Here is a 25,718-nt window from a genome sequence, read left to right as displayed (position 1 = left end):
TTTTTAAGATTTTGAACCAATTTCTACACTCACTGTGGGACTTGAATTCATAACCCAAGATTAAGAGTCACCAACTGAGCCAGCCAGGTGCCCCTATAGTCTGCCTAGTTTTGTTTTGTTTTGTTTTATGTTTGTTTATTTTTGAGAAAGAGCACACGTGCGCAAACAGGGAAAGGCAGAGAGAGAGGAAGACACAGAATCCAAAGCAGGCACCAGGCTTTGAGCTGTCAGCACAGACTCCGGCATGGGACTCAAACTCACAAACCCTGAGATCATTACCTGAGCCAAAATCGGGTGCTTAACCGACTGAGCCACCGAGGTGTTCCTTTTTTTTAATGTTTTATTTATTTTTGATACAGAGAGAGACAGAGCATGAGAGGGGGAGGGGCAGAGAGAGAAGGAGACACAGAACCGGAAGCAGGCTCCAGGCTCTGAGCTGTCAGCACAGAGCTCGATGCAGGGCTCAAACTCATGAACTGACCTGAGCCAAAGTTGGAGGCTTAACCCACTGAGCCACCCAGGCGCCCCAGAGGTGTTCCATTTTATATTTTAAACATTTTATAGCTGCTTTATGTTCTATAACAGACTATTCGAATATCAGATTTTGGCCACCTAAATTTATTGTGTATTTTATCTGACTCTCACTTGTAGATAGACTTATTTTCTTTTGTGTGTGCAGTAATCTTTGATTGTAATACCCACTTTGTTCATTTTAATCTAAGAAGATGTTAAAGGGCCAAAATTGAGGATGCTTTCTGAGAGGATTTTTTTTAAGTTTGTTTATTTATTTTGAGAGAGACCGAGATAGAGTGAGCGGGGCAGGGGCAGAGAGGAGGGGGAGAGCACACTATCACTGTGGAGCCTAGTGTGGAGTTGGAACTCAGAAAACCACGAGATTAGGACCCGAGCCAAAACCAAGAGTCAGATGATTAACCTACCGAGCCACCCAGGTACCCCCCTGAGACACATTTTTATTCCCTCTGCCAAGATGCAGAGATCTTAAGCACCCAGCCCACTCACAGGTTCTTTCATTTATTAATGAGGCTTCTCTGGTGTAACTCCCCCATCTTGCTCCAACCCCAAGTTCCTGTGTCACCCCACATATCCTAAAGAGAGCCCTTGCCCATCATAGCCCTGATATCAGTTTCAGATATTTGATTTCTTTTGTTTTGTTTTCTGTTGCCTCTTTTGAAGATATTTCTATGGTTCCCTATAATGCAATAAAAATTGTGTTTTTTATTTCTGGTTGTTTGGGGGATTTTTTAAGCTAGGGGTAGGAGTAGGGGATGCCACATAATGCCAAAAGGCAAAGTAAAATTAAAGTCTTTTTTGGGGTGCCTGGGTGGTTCAGTAGATTAAGCATCTGACTTCAGCTTAGGTCATAATGTCATAGTTCATGGGTTTGAGCTCCACGTTGGTTCTATTCTGACAGCTCAGAGCCTGGAGCCTGCTTCAGATTCTGTGTCTGTCTGTCTGTCTCTCGCTTGCTCTCATCACTGTCCCCTACTTGTGTTCTGTGTGTCTCTTTCTCTCTCAAAAAATAAGCACTTAAAAATTTTTTTTTAATTGTTTTTTATTTCTGGTTGTTTGGGGTTTTTTTTTAAGCCAGGGGTAGGTGTAGGGAATGCCACCATAATGCCAAAAGGCAAAGTAAAATTAAACTCTTTTTTGGGGAGCACTGGGGTCGTTCAATCAGTCAAGCATCTGGCTTTGGCTCAGGTCATGATCTCATGGTTCATGAGTTTGAGCCCCACATCGGGCTCTGTGCTGACAGAGCTCAGAGCCTAGAGCCTGCTTTGAATCCTCTGTTTTCCTCTTTCTCTGTCCCTCTCCTGCTCATGCTGTCTTTCTCAAAAATAAATAAATATGAAGACATTATTGGTATACACAAATTACCCCACTAATTGCCATTTGTGTTCCATCCAGCTTTTACTAGTACCACTAAATAACATTCACTTAAATTCTACTAAGTTCATTTTTTGTTTGTATTTTGTCTTATAGGATTATGTTGACAAAGAGAAGGCCATTGCCAAAGCATTGGAAGACCTCAGAGCCAACTTTTACTGTGAACTCTGTGATAAGCAATATCAGAAACATCAGGAATTTGACAACCATATCAACTCCTATGATCATGCACATAAGCAGGTGAGGAATAGTTGTTTGCTAACAAAAAGATACTTTGTTGTTAAAACTATTGCATTTTATAAATGTTCCCTAAAAAACTTGGTGACTGTGGTTTCTTATAACTGCCGGTCTTTATCTGAAGTCCATCTGACTTACTTTCTTTTCAGTGACAAGTCCTGATGTAGACCTCCCCCTTCCAAGAATTTATTTAGAGAAGAATTGTGAGCTTCAGAAATCTTGCATAAGGTTTTTGGCTTTGAGTGGTTTCAGAATTTATATTTAATTTGGTAGTTCAACTGAGGATCACTAGGAGTTTGTTTCCTTTTCTCCCTCTTTGTTGAACATGTTAAACTTTGCATAGTTACCCCAGACTGGTTGCTTCATCTTCTACATATAGGAGTTCATGCTTTATTGGCTACTATTTCCCATCGGTAAGTCATTTTGTTATTTGGTGTACCTTGGAAAGTAGATAAATCTTGAGAAGGAAAAAGAATCAGATGCTATCTTAACTTTAACAAAAACCTCTGGTGCTGCATGTTGAAGAGCTTGCTAAAAAGTGAATTATACTATCTTTGCAGTCTTTTTTTGTTTTCGCTTACTTAGAAAATAAAATTGTACATAATTAGATACTGGCATAAAGAAGGTGGCCAAGGGGGGATTTAATGGTTCTGGCTTATTGATAATTTTGAGCCATTTGATGTTGGGCGATTTTAGCAGAACTTACTAGGTCTTTGAAGGCATAATACTTGTATTTGTTAAACTTGTAAGATTTATGAACATTGCTGAAATGCTCTCTTAAGTGGATCTGTTGAGCCAATATTATTATTATTATTATTAATTTTTACCTTTGCATCATCTTTCAACCAACCATAAGATTTCAGTGCACAGGTAAAGAGCAAGCTTTAAGCTTTACTTGCACAAGGATAGTTTGTAAATTGTTATACTTTTTCCAACGGTCTCTTTCACAGTTAACCACACCTAGCCAATATAAGATTCTTCCACTGAGAGAATTGTATTGAGGACACTTTTGAACTTTTGGTATACTTTTGAACATTGTATATTCTCAGGTCTGCTTAATTTGAAGAAGAGAAGTCTAGAGAGGATGTATGTGGACAAGATACATACTGACAGTTACCTCCCTTTTTCAAAGAAGCATCTGTTAAGAAAGAGTTAATAGCAAATATTGCTTATCCAGTAATTTTTCTAGCTTCTCAGTGTATATATAATTCACATTTGGGGGTTATTTTTTATGCAATTAAGAAAGACTTGTAACATCTAAACACATAACCACCTTTTTGGGCTCTAAGAATTTCTTCAACTAAGAATTGTCTATGGGGGACAAAATTGTCTGTGATGGGGCTCCTGGCCGCCTCAATTGGTCGGACATGTGACTCTTGATCTCAGGGTGGCGAGTTCAAGCCCCACATTGAGCTTAGAGCATACTTCAAAAAAGAAAAAGAGTTGTCTTTGATAAATTAGGACTCCAGAAGAAACTTTAGGCACCAAAAGGACATTTAGAAAGGTTACAGTTTTAGTTGATGAGAAATATCTCAAGTAAAGTTTCTGTTAGAAAAAAATAAACCAGGAAAAGTGTCATTCAGACTTAAGCAATGTTTAGATTGCTTGTTAAGAGGAAAAAAATTTTTCTCCAAGCAACAGATTTACAAATTTGAGCAGAAATGCAGAACTAGTGAAATTCATATTGATAATATTAATGTGATGGATGATAATGTTGTAGTGATGTTGCTTTCAACTTGAAAGTAGTAGTAATTGTTAGAGCTCTGGTTCATTTGAATTTGACATGTTTGTTCTCCTGTGCACCTTGGAATGACTCTGTTCTCTCTCTGTGTTTCTCTGTGTGGCAGTGGTTTTCCACAGGGGGAGTTTTGTCCTCCAGGGAACACTTAGCATTGTTGATTACTGCAATTAAGAGGATGGCGCTACCGGCGTGTAGCGGGTAGAGGCCTGGGGTGCTTCTAAATATCCTACAATGCACGGGAAAGCCCCTTGCAACAAAGAATACCTGGCTCAAGGTGTCAGTAGTGCTGAGGTTGAGAAACCCTGAAGAACTTTGAAAGACATAGGATATTGCAGCATCATGTGGCCTTTCCTTGATACAAACAAATCACTGTCATTTTAAGTCCCCAGTTACGTTATAAACATTTGTAAAGTGCTCATTAGATGATCACAAATACTCATTTTTTTAAGATTATCATCAAAAATGAAAATACAAAATTAAGGATTTCTTACAAGGAACTCATGGACTACCTTTCCATTAATATAGAAAAATGTCTGCAGTCCTTGGTATGAGAAGAAATGTTTAGCTGGTATGATTAATGAATGCACATGAGCCTGTTTCTTCACCATGATCAAAAGCCCATCTTAGGATTTAAAAGTATGAGCTTGTTGGTTTGGTTTTGGTGGAGTGTTCTGTATTTGGTGGAAATGTAGGCCTTTTCATCTTTCTTTATCCTGCTCCCTTAGTGCAAATAACAGAATCTTGAAACAATGCCATAAATACATAAAAAAAATGCACAGCACTAAATTTTTTATAGTTCTACTCTTCCCTTTACTTAGAATTTTTAAGGAACCTTTAATTGCCCTTGAAAGGAGGTAGGTCCTGTTTTTCATTCCTCTTTGATGGACATGAACTTCCCATACAAATGGACCTACCATTTTCCAAATTCATGCTCTAAAATCATAAAGACACCCTGTCTTGTCTTCCAGGAAGGCACACAGGATTATTATGAATCTGAGATAATAGGTAAGTACATTCAACCCCTATATTAGTAATCCCTAGTTTGCATCTTCCATCAAATTTTTACCATTAAAAATTTCCAGAGAAATTATCTGTCCTGTTAGTGGTAAAACTAGTAGTATAGACAGAATTCTGAACACACCCTTATCTTTTTTAAGCACAAATAATCTTTCAAAAAAGGGCTGTGTGGTCACCCACATTTTATGGTGATTTGAAGGGGGTTGTTATCATGTGCCTCTACCTGTTCACTAGTTTTTCTCAAAACTTAAGATTTTTGTGAACAAAGTCACCAGCCTGCAAATATGAAGATCCAGCTTTTTCAAAGATAAAAAAGCTAATTAGACATTTTGGCTCTTTTCAGCAGTTTAACCCTCATTTTAAGGTGATAATTTCAATACATTTTGAAGGGTAGTCTTCCCCATTACTCAAAAGCTAGCCCAATCTGTGATTCCTTTTTATGTAAGTTAGTCCTAATATGCCTCAGAGCTTAATAAACATTAGTATCCATCTTTTATCCTTCTTAGCATAATTATAGTACAGTTAAGATTATTTTGAAACTAAACATTTTTCCATCTCTACTTCCTTGCATCTTTGATTATTTTGCATAGCTAAAAACATGTCTACTAGTGGATATGACTGTGGAAACCATTTTCTTCAGCTTTTCAGAGGCCCTAAATTTCAAACTACAAACAACATTCTTTCCCAGAAGTAAATTTGTAGCAACACAATAATAATAGTACCTTATTTTAACACTGTTTTTTGTTGTTATTGTTGTTTTGCATTCTTTTATGCCTTGTTACCTAGTCAGGATTCTCCCAGTCTTACTCTCTTTTATTTATGGCACGAAGGGTCCTCTTCACCAGCCTACGTAAACCAGAGATTACAAATTGTCCCACAGATGTGTTTTGTCTGGACTTTGTAGCTTTAGATTTTTCCCATTTTGGTTGGTTCTCAGTCTTTTAAAAATGAGATTGTATATAATTCAGGCTTTGTCTTCTCTTGAAAAATTAAAATATCTCAGAACATTGGGCTTACATTTCAACATAACCAATTGGCTAAAGCTGAGTAGTTGCTATCTCTCTAGAAATTCACACACTCACTCTTCAATTAGTAACGGTTTCCACTTTATCTTGTCTCTTACATCAACCTGTGTGACTCACTGTGTTAACCGCCAAATCCTTCTAAACATTTGAGTCTGTGACCCGGGCCCATACCTTCCTTTTCTCTCCATGCACAGGGTCTAATTGACAGTGGAGAAGCAGCACATTGAAAAGCTGCCTCCTCCTTCATCTTTGTGTTAGGTCCAACTTTGCAGTTTCAAAACCATCTGCAGTAGTCGCATCCAATTTATCAAAATCTGGTACTGTAAATTAGCAGCTTTGAGAAATTCTTCTTAGAAAGAATCAGTGTCTTGGTCAGAGGAAAGAATGCTTTCAGCCTGCCCCTTCTTTCTGCTAAAATAGCTTCAGTATGAAAATCCCTTTTATGTTTTTTGAAAAGACTGAAGTTTCATTTAATAACCAAGGTCTGTTTCAACAGTAAAAATAGTGGTTTTATGAGGTTTAAATAACTGAACTAAAGCAAATCAAGCCTGTAACACCCTTCGATTACTGCTCTTTCTGAATTGTACACAGTGAGATCTGTGACTGTGTGATTTAGTTAACTCTGTCTAAACTGTTACTATCACTTTTTGGCAGTATTGCTTACTTTTGGTTGACTATAGATTACCAAGAAACAGAAAATTTAGTTTTCCTTATGACTCAATGAAATAGGTTCTGTCTTGAAGTGTTTTCTGAGAAATTCCTTGGTGATGGAGGGAATGATCATCTTTGGACATCACATGGGCTTCATTCAGGTTTGGAGGGGCCACTCCACTTGGAGTTGCACTGCTTACTGTTTGCAGTTTTGCCCCTCAAGATATTCTACTGTTTTTGCTTCTCTGTGCTTGGCACACAGGGCGTCAGGACAATAAGCACATCAAAACCAGTTGGACCTCTGGCAAACAACTACAGATTTGAGGAGCTGCAGACTGGGCTCCCTTTCTTCAGTGCTACTTTGAGACTCAGTGCAAGGGAAACACAAAACTAAATTCTAAAAAGGCAATAAAAAGTAAATAAAACAGAGAACTAATTTTAGGGCTAAAATACAAAAGAAACTGAACTCTTCTAAATAAGTAAACCACAAGGGTGCCTGGCCGGGTCAGCCAGTGGAGCATGCAGCTCTTGATCTCAGGGTTGTGAGTTCAAGTTCCACATTGGGGCGTAGAGCTTACTTTGAAAATAATAATAATAGCGAAACAACTAAGATACCACTGAAGATAGTCTACACATATAATCTATATTTCATGTTTCTGGAGTGTTTATCCTTAGAAAACCATAAATTGCTTATTGTAAATATGTGAAATAGATTAGGAAAACCATAAAGTAGTTATGAATCCCAAAGCTTCATAGATATTGACTTGAATGGCATAATTTGCTTCTGAAGAGATTATGCTTGGAGAAGCAAAGCAGGTGTGAAAAGGAATGCATCCTAAGAACTTGAGATATTACAGTTTTATTTTAGTAACCTATAGCAGAAGGATGAAAGTTATCTGGAGGCAAAAGTTTGACCTCTTTGTAAAATTTAAAGTAACCACTGTGTGTGTTACTTTCTTCAGGACTGTTAACGCTTAATATAAGAGAGTGACATTATTTGGCTAGTCCTCCAATAATTGAGCATGTTTTGAGCCTTTTCACTTGTTGAGTCTTAAGTACTCACCATCTCTGCTCTTATTGGGAATAGACTTCTTAAATCCAGCTATCACAATCAGATTAAACTCAGAAACCTGTTTGTGTTTAGGGAAACCATTTGTTTTTGTGAGCGTGGGGGGGGGGGGGAGAACCCTAACCCCCCTGGGAATTTCATTACTGGTAAACTATATTCTCTTCCTAGGAATATCTAACTCTGCTCTTCATTTTGATATACATTCCCAACATGAATAAAAATGATTCTACCTTATATTCTGCAGTTTTCAACCTGGTTTTTTTTTTTTTTTTTTGGCCCTGCATATTTACATTTATCACAGTGATACACTATGGTGGAGATTCGTGTATGAGATCATAAGTTCTGTTGTAGTCTGAAAGATAAAGCCACCTAAGAAATAATGATAGTCTGTGAGTGACAGTCCTGAAAAGAGCTCTGAACTGAGATGCTGCTGTTCCATTTGCTTCAGGCCTAAGCAGTTCTTATGAGTTATGCTCCTTTAAATTTTACAAAGAGGTCAAACTTTTGCCTCCAGATAAGATTTTGAGGGCTGCATAGTTATATCTGTTTTTTTTTTAAAGTTAATATTCATTTATTTTAAGAGGAAGAACAAGTGCAAGTAGGGTAGGGGCAGAGAAAGAGGGAGAGAAAGAATCCCAAGCAGCCTCTGCACCATCAGCACAGAACCAAATGCAGAGCTTGAACTCATAAACTGTGAGAGAATGACCTGAGCTGAAATCAGGAGGTGGATGTTTAACCAACTGAGCCACCCAGGTGCCCCTATATAGTTATATTTAAAATTTATTATCCACAAAACCACAGTGGCATACCATTTCACATATATTAAGCTGGCCAAAATTAAAAAGACACAGTAACATATGTTGGAGAAGATATGGAAAAATTGGAACACTCCTACATTGTTAGTGGACTTATAAAATGGTGTAGCCCCTCTGGCAAACAGTTTGCCAGTTCCTTGAAATGTTAAATATAGAGTTACCATATGACCAGTATATAACCTTGAAAAATGAAAATGGTCTCCACACAAAAATTCGCATAAGATTGTTTGTAGCAGCATTATTAATAGTAACTCAGAAGTGGAAACAGTGCATATGCCCATCAACTCATGAATGGAAAGCTAAATGGGTATATCCATACAATGGAATGTTATTCAGCAATAAAAGGAATGACTTACTGATAAATATAGCACACACAAATCTTGAAAATATTACACTAAGTAAATGAAAGCAGTCATGAAGATCCCCATATTGTATGATTTTATTTACATGGAAAGTCTAGAATAATCATATCCACAGAGAACATACATTAGGTTTCCAGGGACTGTGTAGAAAGGAGTAATGGGGAGTAACTGCTCATGAGCATGGAGTTTCTTTTGAGGGCAAAAGAGATGTTCTAACTAAAGTTAGTAGCAATGGTTGCACAGCTCTGAGAAACCCACCAAAATTTACACTTTAAATGGGTGAATTTTATGTTATATGAGTTGTATCTCAATAAAATTGTTCATTAAACCTCATGATCCATTGCTTCTTGGCCTTTTGGCTAAGATCAAGTGTAGTATCTGTTCTTATCAGTTTAAACCTCATGATCCAGCTTAAATTTTGATGATGGTGATAGTGACTGTGTGTACATGTACATATATGTGTATGGGAAAAAACATGTTACAGGAGGCACAGCTGGTACTGTAAAAATATACCACACTTTTAAGGCTTTTTGCTGACTTCCTGAAAATACCAATTTTATAACAAATTAATTTGATATTCAGCAAATAAATCTTGTTATAAATGACTAATTAGGACGATTCTTGGCAGAAAGAATGAATACTTCTGTATTTCCATCTGATTTTTTTTCAGTGTCTATAATCAGCATTAATGTTTAGTTTTCTCTGTTACTAAACATTTGGTTTTCTTTCTTACTGAGTAAAACTTATTTTCATCACTTACTGATAAACATGTGCTAAAAAGAAGACTTTACATCCAGTGTCCAGTAACTTGTATTTCCTTAACCCTATAATCTTTCTTCCCTGAGTAGTTGAATGCTGAGACTTTCTGTGTTCTTTCCTGGTCCTTTCCCTTCCTCACCACATGGTGATGTTCTGGATGGTCTAATTCAGAAGCATCAAACACTGAGACTTGAATCCAGGTAACCTGGCCAATTAATAGCTAGAGCATGATTACTCCAGTTTGGGAAGGGAGAGATTTTTTTAAAATTGTTTTTTATGTTTTTTATTTATTTTTGAGAGACACAGCGTGAGCAGGAGAGGGTCAGAGAGGTGGGAGACACAGAATCTGAAGCAGGCTCCAGGCTCTGAGCTAGCTGTCAGCACAGAGCCCGAGGCAGGGCTCGAACCCACGAACCGTGAGATCATGACCTGAGCTGAAGTGGAAGGGAGAGACTAATGTTGTATTATGAGAGAGAGGCAGGAAATGGTGGGAGAAGAGGCCATGGATTTGAGGGATGCAGGATTGTTGACATAGGGGAAAGAGAATGTTTGAAGTTCAGAGAAAGCCAGATTAGGGTCACCTGGCTGGCTCAGTTGAAACGTGCAACTCTTGATCTTGGGGTTGTGAGTTTGAGCCCCATGTTGGGTGTGGAGACTACTTAAAAAAAAAAAAAAAAGGTCAGATTATACTTAGCCTGGAAAAGAGATTGCAGTGCAAACACTATTTCCTGTCCACTATTTTCTGTCACTGTTCATAGTCAACAAATAATGCAAAAAGTATTTAATGGGGTCCCTCTCCCAACTTATTTTAAAACTGAAACCAGTTTTATGTATGTTTATTAGGCATCTCTTGTGCCGTAGACAACTGTGTGTGCATTGCAGAATTAGTTACAAAGAAAGACTAAGCTTTAGTCCCTGTTCTGGGAGGGGAGGGCTGTTGGTGATGAGAGGAGGAAACTGGATAATCTTTGGACCCTACAGAGACAAAATCAGATTTTATCTTGAGAGTTGAGTAAATATTAAAACATAGGACTTTTAGTGGCAATAGGAAATACTCTATTTTCTGATGTCTGAAATTCCCTTCATCTGGAAATAAAATAGTTGAGAAAAAATAATAGATTTATTCCTAGTAGAGTATGCCCAATCAAACATAAACTTCTGGCATCAATTTTTGTTAGAAAAGAGTAGTACCAAAAGATACCAATATTTTATTAATTCAGAAGCTTATTTTGTTATGAAAGAAAATTATATGCAGATGTATCTTTGTCTCATTCATTTCCAGGTCAAACACCTTGCCACTCATTGCTAGTCACACTCCATATTATTGATAATGCGGGCAAGTTTATCACTCAGATTAAAAATCTGGTAAGATTTACCAGATTCTCATTTCTCTGGTTTAATTTGTTCAGAGTTGGGTAATGGTGCAGGAGTTTGCAGAGTTAGGAAGTGGTGGAGTAGATATTTTGCTGCCAACACAGTGCTATTTAAGCTGTGTTTTAAGAAATGGAATGTCTCTTACATTGATGTGGTCTTTAAGAGCCCAAAGAACCATGGTTATGTGGATAGGTATTTCAAGCGCTAAATTATTTCTCAAGACCTCCCCCTATATTGGTCTTTTGAGAAATTTAATGAAACCTTATCTACCATGTGATTGAGAATCAGTAAGAAATGGCCACTATACTTTTTTGGAAACATTGCTATTGGTTTTTCAGAACAGGATTTACAAACCCTTGCATTTTTAATGGGGTTCAGTCTCCTTTACCTTCAATGAAATATTTAGCGCAGCTAGAAATGTTATATGGCTTAAATTTTAAGCAAAATTACTAGCAATACTTCAGAAGGCATAATCTATAATTTTCAGAGATAAGGACATAGTAGCTTTGGAGTTAGCTTAAATGATTAATTATATCCATTCAGATCAGACTGTGTCCCAGTTTGGAGTCTAATTTGAATTTTTATGTATGGAATGGAATTTGCTCGACCTTTGAAAAGGTTTTGGATTGATGACCCATCGATAACTTTTTTTCTTTGCATAAGCTCTGTCTCTTTGACAGTCAGGTATGTTGCTCCTCTGTTCTCACCTTGAAGAGGTTATCTGAAGTTGTGTTCTTCTTTAGAATTTAAGAGGAAGGTAAAAGTATAGGACACAATTTTATATGAGCATTTAGTTGCAAATGAGCCAGGCTTTTCCATGGAATAAAATAGCCAACTTTGGAAAATCTGATTCTGCATTAGGGACTTTTGCCTTTATAAAAATTACTTTTAGGAGTACGTGGGTGCCTCAGTCTGTTTAGTGTCCAACTCTTGGTTTCAGCTCAGGTCATGATCTCATGACTCCTTGGGTTCAAGCCCTATATCAGACTCTCTGCTGGCAGTGTGGAGCCTGTTTGAGAGTCTCTCTTTCTCCCTTTCTCTCTCTGGTTAAGCTTCCGACTTTGGCTCAGGCCATGATCTCTCAGTTCGTGAGTTCGAGCCCCGCATCAGGCTCTGTGCTAACAGCTAGCTCAGAGCCTGGAGACTGCTTTGGATTCTGAATCTCCTCTCTCTGACCCTCCCCTGCTCATGCTGTCTGTCTGTCTGTCTGTCTCTCTCTCAAAAATAAATAGAACATTTAAAAAAATTTTTTTTAATTTTTTAAATTAATTTTTAATTGAGAACTTTCTGATATCTTTTTTGCTATTTGGTCTAATTCTTTTTTCTTTCTTTCTTTCTTTTTTTTTTTTTTTTTTTTTTTTTTTTTTTTTTTTTTTAAGTAATCTCTCTACCTAACATGGGGCTCAAACTCATGACCCTGAGATCTAGAGTGGTGTGGCAGCTGAGCCATCCAGGCACCAGTGGCCTGATTCTGTCCAGAAGTAAGAGGTGTTTAACATTTTAGGCTTTTTGATTCTCTAAAGAATGAGCGTCCCTTGCTGGATGAGAGTAATAGCTAGGAAAGCCATATATATCGTATAACTTGACTATGTCCCTAATAGAGATAGGAAAATATTTCATATCAAACTTTTCTACAAGTGGTAAAGAACTTATTTGGGGAAAAATCAAGGAGCTGATGTTTCAGCCAGATTATTCACCAAGCATTTACCCGATGCTTTCTGTAGACTTCGTTACTGTTCCATGCATTGCAAGGTTGATTACAAGGATCAGCTACATGAGCCCCACATTGAGTGTAGAGATTGTTTTTAAAGTAAAAAATTTTAAAGGAGGGGCTCAGCTGGTAAAGAATGTGACTCTTCATCTGGAGGTTGTGAGTTCAAGCCCCACACTGGGTATGGAGATTACTTAAAATATAAAAATAAAATTAAAAAAAAAAGCTATAGTCTCTGCCCCAAATAAAAGAACAGAGAGACAATATCGAACATTTTTTTTAAGTTTATTTATTTTTGAGAGAGAGAGTACAAGCAGGATGGGGGTAGGCAGAGAGGAAGAGGAAGACATAGAATCAAAACCAGGCTCCAGGCTCTGAGCTGTCAGCCCAGAGCCCAGCATGGGGCTTGAACTCATGAACTGCGAGATCATGACCTGAGCTGAAGTTGGACACTTAACTGAGCCACCCAGGCGTCCCAGTATTGAACAGTTTTGGTACACAAAGTACTTTATTTTAACACTTAACCACATAAATCTGTTGCTGAAATGGCCCTATTTTTCTCATGGGGAGAGCTGGAGCTCAGAGAGATGAAATCATTTGCTTGGTAATTAATGGATTTGAATGCAAGTCTGTCTGACTCAAATTTTACACCCACTGCCTTTCTGAAAGGCAGGAGTAAGTATAGTCAGCAAAGTATGATGGTTGATAGGTGAGTGCTTAACAAAATTCTAAGGTGGTTCAGAAAGAAGAAGAAGTCTTAGAAGTCTCAGTAAAGACTAAAGAGGTGAATTTACTTTGACCTTGGGTATAGTCCATTTTTATCATCAAAACGCCCTCATCTGAGAGACCTCAAATAAACATTTTGGGTTTGGGGGAGTTGTCCAGCTCTGTCTCTAAGATTTGGGTTAAAATTCTGGGGTTCCCAATTTTAAATTTGAAACCCCAGACTTTAAAGTCTGTAAGAGGGATTTAGGAAAGGCTGCTCCACCCTGTTTGGTGTATAGCTTCACCTAGAATGGGACTACACGCGGATTTGTTTTGCTGACCTCATCCTATTTTCATCTCTCCCTACCTCCAGTTACATTGTGGTAGGAATTTGAGATAAGGCACCTTCAGGCTTCAACTTAAAGGTTGCAGCAAATGGGTGCTGAATGATAGGGAAACCTAACCTCTGTTTGATTTACCTGGAAACTCCAGGCTTTGATAAAATGTGTATTCTTTTAGAAAGTATCCTGTACTTTGGGAAATAACTCCTAAAAGTAATGAAATATTTGTAAGAAGGAAGGCAATGACAAGGCATTGGGAGATCTTGCAGGCCTATGGGATGGCTAAAGAGAAGATGACAGATACAAGAAAAACATATATTCTACTTAAATTTTGGCTAAAGAACATGGTAAATGTTTGGGGCAGAAAAAACTTAAGTTCGTAGCCTGAAATCATGATACAATAGTCCTGACGGGCTCTTTCTGTCTCATTCTCCTTGAAAGGAAGAAATTGGAATTATATTTATTCAATATAGTTGATCTACCGTCTGGAGGTGGTTTTTATAAAAATCTTAATTCTGGCTAGCCAGCTTTAGTAAAACATTTTGCCAGCTGTTGGTTACTTGAACAATCCCACAATAAAGGTAAATGAAGATAAGATAGGTGGTTTCTAGGTAGCAGTGGTCTTTCCTGGAGTTCTGTTAACTATTTCCTGAATGCAGATAGGTCCATGTATCCAGGAGAGATGCTTGCTGTGTTGGTCTCTGTGTATGTACACGTGTGTGTTGTACAGGCGCTTCCCTTCTCCCCCACCCTTTTAGAGTTGATGGCTTTGTCCCTGATTGTTCGGTATAATAGTTTGCAGATTCACTAAGAGAGCTTGTGTAGTAATGCTTGCTTTATTTTTTTTTCTCTTCCACTCTTGTTTTATTTTTACTTTTTTTTCTTTGTGATGTGACATTTTCAGCTGATGTATTGAAAGCAAATCCTTCTAATTTGGGAGCCCAGATCACAAGAGTGAGTTTTTCTACTAGTGTCTTTAGCTGTATCTTTTTTTGTGTGTGTCTTTCCACCCTTTCCCCTCCCAATTCAAAAATATTCAAAACACATTTCATAAATATTAGATATGAAAATTCCTCTGTCTGTTGAACATCATGCCCTTCCACAAAGCAATGTCCACTTTATATTGGGTCAAATTCCTTTTCCTAATGCTATTGTAAAAGCATAGGCTAATATATGTCTTTTGTTTTGGTTTGTTTTTGATATTACCTAGTGTGTTGTGGAAATAACTTTAGTTCTGTCTTCATTGCAGATATGTCTGGACTTTGTCACCAGTGTGTCATTAGCACTGTTCTTTTTTGGTTATTGTTGTTTCGTCTTGTTTTAAGGAAAATTATGTAGTAGTTTCTGAGAATAAAAGATTGATTCTTTTATCAGGATTTTAAGTAATAAATCCTTTGACTTATCTCTGTTCTCTCTCCTCATCCCCTGGATGTTCCTCTCAGGGCCATGAAGGAATGAAAGCTATATATACATATTACTCTCTAATTTCAGCAGACTGACCAGACGCAAGTGGTCAGACTGGTGAGCTCTGAACATGCTAGCATTGGAAGACGGTTTGTGTGACAGTCACAGGAAAACTTCATGCTGAAAAGAAATAGCACCTTTTTATGGTGAAATAAAAGTGTGCTTTCTATTTGTTTTGATTCACATAACCTCCCCATGTAAGCTGTACATTGCTTTTTAAGATCTTTTGCTCCTGGGTAATTTTCTGTACCAGCCTAACCCCTTTCTGTTCTCTTTGGCTTGTGTTATTACAATTTATCTTATGTTCTGTTTGTCTAGTTCTGCATCCTGGAGGAGCAGGTGATTAAATAGTCCCTTTTTCTTTCCTCCCAGTGTTCTAAAATTTGCTTGTTGTATCTGAAATCATTTAATTTTGCCCAATAAAGCAAATGGTATGCTGTCCTAATTAGAAATGCAGGTACTCCAAGTGTTTTATCCAAAGTCATCAGCCATTGCAGTTTCAGTTACTGAAAGAGAGTATCAGACAGTGTGTTCTGCACTAGCACTATAACACTGATTGAGAGTAAATATTCTAAAGACCTTGTTTTCACGATCCCGAAATTATTCTAAATCACCCACCCTCTGTTCCCTTTTTGTTTTTTGTTGTTGTTATTGTTACACCAGAGATTGAAAGATCTCAAGCAGAGAGAGTTTGCTCGAAATGTCTCTTCAAGATCCCGCAAAGATGAGAAGAAACAGGAAAAAGCCCTTCGGCGGCTCCATGAATTGGCTGAACAAAGGAAACAAGCTGAATGGTGAGGATATGTTCTTGTTTTTTTCTTTTTTCTTTTTTTAAGGTTTTATTTTTATTATTATTATTATTTTCTTTTTGAGGGAGACAGAATCCCAAGCAGGCTCTGTCAGCACAGAGCGCTGTGCAGGGCTCAAATTCACAAACCATGAGATCATGACCTGAGCTAAAAGTCAAGAACCAGATATTTACCTGACTGAGCCACCCACACACTCTGAGGATATTTTCTCTTAGAACATTCTATAGATAGTTATAATCCTTAAGATTTTAGATTATAATTTAAGACTTAAGATTTAAGAATTATAACCCTTGGGGCACCTGGGTGGCTCAGTTGGTTAAGCGTCCGACTCGTGATTTCAGTTCAGGTCATGATCTCACATGAGCCCCTTGTGGGGCTCTGCTCTGGGCATGGAGCCTGCTAAGATTCTCCTTCTCCCTCTCCTTCTACCCCTCCCTCCTGCTCATACTCTCTCTCTCAAAAAGAAAAAAAAATCATAATCCTGATTAGTAATTGTTTTTTTCAATCTGAAAGCATATCTGTAATTAGAGTATAATGTACTGATGAGGAATATGCACTTCTGAGGCCATATCCTACCATCTGTGTGACCTTCCTTAGTTATCTGAGCTCTATGCCTTAGTTTCCTTATCTGTAAGGAGATGATAATAACAACAATTTACTTCTTACAGTTGTGAGGGGTGATTATCTTTTCATTAAAAGTGCCTTATAGGGGAGCCTGAGTGGCTCAGACAGTTAAGTGCCCCCACTCTTGATTTCAGCGTGGGTCATGATCTCACAGTTGGGAGATTGAGTCCCACATTGGGCTCCACACTGGGCATGGAGCCTGCTTAAGATTTTCTTTCTCCCTCTGCCCCTCTCCCCTGCTCGTGTTCATTCATTCCCCGCCTCCGTTCAAAAAACAAAAGTGCCTTTATAAAAGAGTTCCATGCCATAGGAGATGCTTAATAAATCCATAAAATATACAAATATTATTGTTCCCGTTCTCCAACATTCTTCTGTACTAAAGCACATATATTACAATATTCTTTTTCATAGCTAAAACGTACTGGTGCCAAGATTCAAGTGTTATAACATTCTTTTAACTACTATACCGTTAGTATTAACCACTAAAACCTAGGTATTCTATCCATTTATTTCTCTGCAGGTTCCTACCTTCTTGAGTGTTCCTTTTAATCTTCCCTCATGATTCATAAGGATTATCAATTTGGGGGCTGGTATTTAGCCTTAAGTGGAATTTACTCCACTTGGGGCTGAATTTCCAATCAACTAGGCTTTGGAGACCCAAAGCATCTGAGGCCTCCATGTTTGGTTTTAATGGCTGTCCAGGATCAAAGGAAGGAACTGGTTACAGTAGAAAGAGAAACTATGACTGTGGCTTTTAAAAGTTTACAGCCAAGTTGGGGCCACAGTTTCTAAGTTCCTGTACTTATTAGGTTCATTTTTGTGTCAGGATCCTTTTTTTACTTATTTGCTTCTCTAAGTGTTTTGGAAGAAGAGGGAAGGGAGAGAACACACAGTCTAAGTTTTAAAACAGAATTAACCACTGAGCTCTAATGTTGAGTTAAACTGCCTATAAACTGGTTCTTATTCCTACTTTGGGCAGCTTTTTATAGAGTAACACGTTACTCTTGGGCATATGGCAAGGCTACCTTCTCAAAAAGTGTATACCAGGTCACTTTCTAATTTGGGACATATTTTAATAGATGTTTTTATTCATTTCATAAGTAAATAGTTAAAAGATGACCAAGTAATCTCTTGGGACAATAAAAGGTTTGACCATCAGGTATTTCATTGTCCCAGAATTAACGCATGACCCAATAGTAATTATTACTGAATTAACCTGGCAAAGAGTAAGCAAAAGAACAAAATAAGATCCCTTTTTATTCACCTTGAGGGTCTCTTTGCCGTGAGGTAGGTTTTGTGGCACAGTGTGTCTCTTGCTATCTAAATCTTTTGGGTTCCTGTCTTCATTAGCAAGAATTTTTAGATAACAGGAGATACCACATCATCCAAATCTATTTGGTCCCTGAATTTAGGACAGCTTGTAGCTACGGGTTAGAGAACAAGGCTTCATCCAAATAGATACCTAAAATTCTCATCACTTCTTAAGCTTGGCTTGAAAGTACCTCAAATGTATAGATAGTCCACACGCTGTGAAAAATTCAGACACGACACGAGTCTAAAACACTGGCTTTAAGGCTTCTCTCTGCCCCTGCTTTCAAAACTGAGAAAGTGTTTGGTAGCATCATGATCACTGTACAGAATGCCCAGAAATTATCGCAAAACCAAAGCAAATGCCAGACCTACTAACCAGAGACTACCATAGAATAACACAGTGGAAATTTCTGACTATGATAAACTCAGAAAATATCTACATTTTAAAAAGTAAAGTTTGAGGGGTGCCTAGGTGGCTCAGTTGGTTGAGCGGCCAATCTTGATCTTGGCTCAGGTCATGATCTTGTGGTTTGTGGGTTCCAGCTTCGCATCAGGCTCTATGTTGACAGTGTGGAGCCTTCTTGGAAATCTCTCTCCCTTTATCTCTGCCCCTGCCCCACTTGTGCTCTTTCTCTCAAAATAAATTAATCAACTTTAAAAAATAGCAAATAGAGGAAATTAGAGGGTTGGTTTTTTTTGTTTTTTTTTTTTAGCTGAATGAAATACAATCTTTGTGACTAGTTGTTGAGCCACATATTTGATGGCATGCTGATGGGTGGGATGATTCAGTAAGAAATGAGAACAGGGGCGCCTGGCTGGCTCAGTCAAGGGCAACTCTTGATCTTAGGGTTGTGAATTCAAGCCCCACATTCAGTGTAGAGATTACTTAACAAAATAAACTTTAAAAAAAAGAAATGAGAACAAATGTAGGATGGGTCACCTGTACCAGGTGAAAACGACAGAATATTTGAATTGTGTAATAAAGCTTTACTTTTTAAATTCTAGACAGCTTAAGAAGAAATAGAATTAACTGGCTGGCCCTGGGAATACAGCTAATTAATAGATTAACAGTATGAGACTTTGCCAAAACCCATTGAACAAGTATCTATTTTTGGCACAGGGCTAGGAAATGACCACCACTCAGTATCTTTGAGGCCCACCTGCAATGAATGGTGGAACATGAGAGAAGAGTGATATATAAAAAGTATAAAATGTACCTCTAACCGTTTTTTTCTATTGTTTATTTTTCTAAACTCTTGTGCAGTGCACCTGGAAGTGGTCCCATGTTCAGACCAACCACAGTGGCTGTAGATGAAGAAGGTGGAGATGATGATAAAGATGAGTCAGCTACAAACAGTGGCACAAGTGCCACATCCACTTGTGGCCTGGGATCTGAATTCTCCACAGATAAAGGAGGCCCTTTCACTGCAGTACAAAGTACTAATACCACTGGACTGTCACAGTCTCCTGGGTTAGTCTCTCAAGGCATCAGCTTTGGCATTAAGAACAATCAGGGAACCCCACTGCAAAAATTGGGAGTGTCATTTTCCTTTGCCAAGAAGGCTCCTGTCAAACTCGAATCAATAGCATCAGTTTTCAAGGACCACGCAGAGGAAGGACCCTCTGAAGATGGAGCCAAAGCTGATGAGAAGGGTTCTGACCAAGGACTGCAGAAGATGGGAGATTCTGATGGTGGTGGTAATCTTGATGGTAAAAAAGAGGATGAAGACCCGCAGGATGGAGGGTCCTTAGCCTCAACATTATCTAAGTTAAAAAGAATGAAGCGAGAAGAAGGAGCTGGGGCTGCAGAACCAGAGTATTACCACTACATTCCCCCAGCACACTGCAAAGTAAAACCAAATTTCCCCTTCCTACTCTTTATGAGAGCCAGTGAACAGATGGAAGGTGATACTAGTATGCACCCAAAGAATGCCCTAGAGAGCAAAAAGAGCAGTTCTCCCAAACCTAAAAGCTGTATCAAGGCAACAGCAAGCCAAGGAGCAGAAAAGACGGTTGATGAAGCCTCCGAGCGACAGATGGAAGCCAGTGCTGCGGAGCCCTCAGAGCCTGGAGTCAAAGCTGAGACCAAGACTGCCTCGGGAGGGGATATAAGTGAGCAGAGTTTAGAGAGTCCATGTCAGAAGGCTTCAGAGAATCAAATGTGTGAGTCTAACCCCTCTAAAGAAACCTGTCAGATCACCCCAGCAGGGAAAGAAAACCAGGAGGGACCCAAGCATCCTACTGGTCCCTTCTTTCCTGTTTTGAGCAAAGATGAAAGTACTGCCCTCCAGTGGCCATCAGAACTCTTAATTTTTACCAAGGCAGAACCCTCCATTTCATACAGTTGTAACCCTTTATACTTTGACTTTAAACTTTCAAGGAACAAAGATGCCAGAGCTAAAGGGACCGAAAAACCAAAGGACATAGGAGGCTCCTCAAAGGACCATCTCCAAGGTCTTGATGCTGGCGAGCCAAATAAAAGCAAGGAGGGTGGAGAGAGTATAGAACATTCCTCAGGAGGCAGAATGGATGCTCCTGCTTCTGGGTCTGCCTGTAGCAGTCTGAACAAGCAGGAACCTGGGGGCAGCCATGAGTCAGAGACAGAGGACACAGGGAGAAGCCTTCCTAGCAAGAAAGAACGATCTGGGAAGTCCCACCGACACAAAAAGAAAAAGAAGCACAAAAAATCCAGCAAACACAAACGGAAACATAAGGCTGACCCAGAAGAGAAAAGCTCTAAGACAGAGTCCGGGGAGAAGTCTAAGAAGCGCAAGAAACGAAAACGGAAGAAGAATAAGTCATCAGCCCCAGCAGATTCTGAGCGGGGACCCAAACCAGAACCCCCTGGGAGTGGCAGCCCTGCCCCACCCAGACGGCGGCGGCGAGCTCAAGATGGTTCCCAGCGAAGATCTCTCCCAGCTGAAGAAGGGAGCGGTGGCAAGAAGGACGAAGGTGGAGGTGGTGGCGGCTCCCAGGATCACGGTGGGCGGAAACACAAAGGCGAGCCTCTGACTTCATCCTGCCAGCGAAGAGCTAGCACCAAACGGAGCAGCCGGTCCAGCCGCCGAAGTCGACCCAGTAGTGGAGATGAGGATAGTGACGATGCTTCATCACACCGGCTACACCAGAAGTCTCCGTCCCAGTACAGCGAGGAGGAAGAGGAGGAGGAGGAGGATTCAGGCAGTGAGCATTCCCGGAGCCGCTCCCGGTCAGGCCGGCGCCATTCCTCACACCGCTCCTCCCGACGTTCTTACTCCAGTAGCTCCGATGCTTCTTCAGACCAGAGCTGCTATAGCAGACAGCGCAGTTACTCCGATGATAGCTATAGTGACTATAGTGACCGATCTCGAAGGCACTCCAAGCGCTCCCATGACTCTGACGACTCAGACTATGCCAGCTCCAAGCACCGGTCCAAACGGCACAAATACTCCTCTTCTGATGATGACTACAGCCTCAGCTGCAGCCAGTCCCGGAGCCGGTCTCGGAGTCACACCAGGGAGCGCTCGAGGTCCCGGGGCCGCAGCCGCAGCAGCAGCTGCAGTCGCAGCCGGAGCAAACGGAGGAGCCGCAGCACCACGGCCCACAGCTGGCAGCGGAGCCGGAGCTACAGCCGGGACCGCAGCCGCAGCACCAGGAGCCCTTCCCAGAGATCAGGCTCCAGGAAGGGGTCGTGGGGTCATGAAAGTCCTGAGGAGAGGCGTTCTGGTCGTCGAGACTTCATCCGCTCTAAAATCTACCGCTCCCAGTCTCCCCACTATTTCCGATCAGGCCGGGGAGAAGGTCCTGGGAAGAAAGAAGATGGCAGAGGAGACGATGGTAAAGGGACAGGCCCGCCTTCCCAGAACAGCAGCATTGGTGCTGGAAGGGGGTCAGAAGGTGACTGCAGCCCCGAAGACAAGAACTCCGTTACTGCCAAACTGCTACTGGAGAAGATTCAGTCAAGGAAAGTGGAGAGGAAACCCAGTGTGAGTGAGGAGGTGCTGGCCACCCCTAATAAAGCTGCGCTCAAGCTCAAGGACCCCCCACAAGGTTACTTTGGGCCCAAGCTCCCCCCATCTCTTGGCAATAAGCCTGTTCTTCCATTGATAGGGAAGCTCCCAGCTACCCGAAAGCCCAACACCAAGAAATGTGAAGAGTCTGGCTTAGAAAGGGGGGAAGAACAAGAACAGTCAGAGACAGAAGAAGGGCCTCCAGGAAGTAGTGATGCCCCATTTGGACATCCGTTCCCCTCAGAGGAAACAGCTGGCCCCTTATCAGACCCACCCCCAGAGGAGCCAAAGTCTGAAGAAGCTACTGCTGATCACCCTGTGGCTCCACTAGGCACCCCAGTGCACTCTGACTGCTATCCTGGGGACCCCACCGTCTCCCATAACTACCTCCCTGACCCCAGCGACGGGGACACCCTAGAGTCCTTGGATAGTGGCAGTCAGCCAGGCCCTGTGGAATCCAGCTTGCTGCCTATAGCGCCAGACCTTGAGCACTTCCCCAGTTATGCACCTCCCAGTGGGGATCCTAGTATTGAGTCAGCTGATGGGGCTGAGGATGCTTCCCTGGCCCCCCTAGAGAGCCAGCCCATCACCTTCACCCCTGAGGAGATGGAGAAGTACAGCAAGCTCCAGCAGGCCGCGCAGCAGCACATCCAGCAGCAGCTCCTAGCCAAGCAAGTGAAGGCCTTCCCAGCCTCGGCTGCCCTGGCCCCAGCCACTCCAGCCCTGCAGCCCATCCACATTCAGCAGCCAGCCACGGCCACCGCCACCTCCATCACAACTGTTCAGCATGCCATCCTGCAGCATCATGCTGCGGCAGCCGCTGCCGCCATTGGAATTCACCCCCACCCTCATCCCCAGCCCCTTGCCCAAGTGCATCATATTCCCCAGCCCCACCTGACCCCCATTTCCTTGTCCCACCTCACTCACTCAATCATCCCTGGTCACCCGGCCACCTTTCTTGCTAGCCATCCCATCCACATCATTCCTGCCTCGGCCATTCATCCAGGGCCCTTCACCTTCCATCCTGTCCCGCATGCCGCCCTCTACCCGACCCTGCTTGCTCCTCGGCCTGCTGCAGCAGCTGCCACTGCCCTCCACCTTCACCCACTACTTCACCCCATCTTCTCAGGTCAGGACCTGCAGCACCCACCTAGCCACGGCACATGAGTTGGGGGATGGGAGCCCAGGTAGGGCCAGGGAAGGTGACCCATGTATCTTCCTTGTGGGTGTTGAGCCATTAATACCAGCAAGTAGAAGCTGGGAAGGGCAGTGTCTGTCAGCCAAAGAATCAAGTTTTGGCTTGCAGGGGTGGTGTTAGATTTGAGGTTTGCTTTGGGTTTACTATCAGGGATACTTTTCCCCTTCCCCCTTTCTGTTTGTTCCCCCCTCCTGTGTTTCTAAGCTAGGGAACACCAGTAAGTGCTACCCACCCCTCTGCGGCAACATCTCCAAACTGTTGAGTTTGGGATATTCTTCTCTTCCCCCTACTTTTTATCCTCCACTCTTCCCTTCTGTAAATTTTAAAACCCTTCCTTCCTCTCTGGCCGGCGGTTTGTCCATCTGGTCCTCCCCTCTCTCTGTCTTTGCCCATCCCTTGGTGGTGACCTTATGCTATCCTGGGTGAGGTGGAAAGGGAGTCTGACCTGGAACCAGATGCTACTCAGGCTGTTATTCAGTCCACTTCCCACACGACAGAGCCACACATTCGGCACTGTTGTCCTCATATCCCTCAGCCCAGAAGAGGTATCTGCATATCCCAGAAAAGAAGATCCTATCATGAATAGCTGTGCGGAACGTAGCCCGTGTGCTTCCCCAGAGAGGAGCTCCTGTGTCTGAAGGGTGTGTTTTCTTCTGTCATGTTGATGTTTCCTTCTTAATTTATAGGATTTTTTTAATGTAAAAAATTGCACTGAACTCTATAAACGTAAATGCTGCTTTTTGTAGCTCATATAAAAAAAGGTTCCATATTTGTAGTATACTGCAATAATATTTTTTACATCCAGCTCTTTAAGTGATCCTTGTTCTGGTGGCTTTGTGTAAATATGTTTGCCCTAGTTGAATTAAGAAACTTTAAAGGTTATAAAATGAAAACAAAAAATAAAGTACCTGTTTTCTGCTAGATGCAAAAATGACTAAGCATGTATATTTTATCAAGCTCATGTATTTTTTGAAGTTACGAACTATAAAAATGTTAAAACAAAAAAAAAGGAACATTGTTTAACATTTTTTTTGCTGGGACAAAATGTTGCATTAATTTGCAGTAAGTAGTGCCCCCTGCACTGGGTTGGGGTTTTGCTTTTTTAACTAGTGGGCAGCAGTCAGCTGGGGGTGTCAAAGGGAACCTCGGTTATGACATCTCCCTCATGTGCTTTGCAGTTTTATACAGAAACAGGAGAGCCCACAGAGGAGGAGAGAGACTGAAGAGCTTTGCTCTCTGGAAGCAGCGAGTTTCAAAGTGATTGGGGGATTTCCTGGGTTTTCTGGGTGCCTTGTTCCAGGCAATCCATTTGCCTTCCTAGTACTTAGCCCCCCCTGACAGTTTTGGGTTTTGTTTGTTTGTTTTTATGTGCCTTTTGGGTTGGCTAGAAATAGAAGTAGTAGACCTGAGGATCAGAGTTGGGACGGTTTCTTCCCCCTCTTGTTGGGAGTTGAGCACATTTATAGATACTGCAGATTCTTTTGCTTCATAGTTTCCATGCCTCCTGCCCAGCTTAGTTTTAAGCAGTGAAGATTTTTTTTTCCCTTTTCTCCCCATGACACCTACCAGAGGAAGTACCACCATTCCTCTTCCTCCTCTTGCCTTTCACCGGGGCTCTCAGACCTAATTAACATACTGACCCAACGGTGTTTATATTGCAGGTCTCATCTTTGGTGTAATTAGCAGTTCTCTGTGTGGCATTTCCCTACCCACTCCTGTGGCTAGAATTGGTTGGATGGTCACCGGACAGGAAAAGTCAACCCCTGCTTACTTGGGCCAGGGCTCTGGGTTCTGCCTGCTTTCTCAGATTCCCAAAAGAAAAAGGTTTTGAGTTGATGAGAAGCAAGTGCTGGGCAAACAAGGCTCTTGACTGAGCCTCCTACCTGTTCCGTGCTCCTCATCTGATTCAGAAGCATTACTTTTGGTAACTAGCACTGGAAAAAACAAGTCATCTGTTTGAAGTGAAGGGACTCATTTTTCTTTGCTTTCAGCCCATGTAAATATTTAAATAATACAGTATTAACATTTTTTGTGCTGCTTCCCATTAGCTTGTAGATCGAGCCATACTCTGGCTGCCTCTCTACCTTCCTGGGGGCAGTTTTCTTTAACTTTCAGAATAGTGATTTTAAAACTTAAAAGCAAAGTAACCTATCCTTACTTACAAACATTACAGATTGTATTTAACTTTATCACATATGATAGAGCTATATATGCTGTAAAATTAGGGAAAGGAACTTTCTAATAAACCAATGATTTGTGGAAACTTAGCAGAGTCTGTCGTGATTGTTGCTCCATCCACTCAGGTTGGGAAGGGATGGAGTTACGGGTGACAAATAACATCCTGTTTGAAGCGATCAAGGGATAGATTCTTGTGAACGAGTTGCTTGTGATGTTCGGAATTGAGCTTCTCAAGACAGGCTGCCCGAGTAGCAGGGAAAGATGGTGCTGTGGGAGGAAATAATAGTGGGTAATCTTCTTCACTAGTCTTAGGTGGTTGTCTTGGGATGTGTACCTCCTTTCCACGCTTTCCCATGAGGATTTTCTTCTACTTTGTTGCTCAGCTGAGATACAATCTCTGTGTAGCAGAAAGTGTGGTATGGAGGTGCTCACT

At 41.0% G+C, this 25,718-nt stretch overlaps 1 protein-coding gene and 1 pseudogene across 5 annotated transcripts in view; both read left to right on the top strand.

Moving 5' to 3' along the window:
• Nucleotides 1-25,374, top strand: part of GPATCH8 (G-patch domain containing 8) — a 100,900-nt gene extending 75,526 nt beyond the window's left edge. For all 5 annotated transcript variants that reach the window (XM_029927204.1, XM_029927205.1, XM_029927208.1 and 2 more), the window contains 3 exons: nt 2,002-2,145; nt 15,840-15,970; nt 19,185-25,374. In XM_029927204.1, the coding sequence (XP_029783064.1) occupies nt 2,002-2,145; nt 15,840-15,970; nt 19,185-23,076 (4,167 nt within the window). In that variant the 3' untranslated portion in view covers nt 23,077-25,374. The remainder of the gene's footprint in view (nt 1-2,001; nt 2,146-15,839; nt 15,971-19,184) is intronic.
• LOC115283143 lies at nt 9,162-9,365 on the top strand (annotated as a pseudogene).
• Nucleotides 25,375-25,718: the final 344 nt, after the last annotated feature.

This window comes from Suricata suricatta, chromosome 17, assembly GCF_006229205.1.
Source record: "Suricata suricatta isolate VVHF042 chromosome 17, meerkat_22Aug2017_6uvM2_HiC, whole genome shotgun sequence".
NCBI lineage: Eukaryota > Metazoa > Chordata > Mammalia > Carnivora > Herpestidae > Suricata > Suricata suricatta.
Note: the sequence above shows the minus strand (reverse complement) of the source record. Positions and strands in the feature narration are given on the sequence as shown.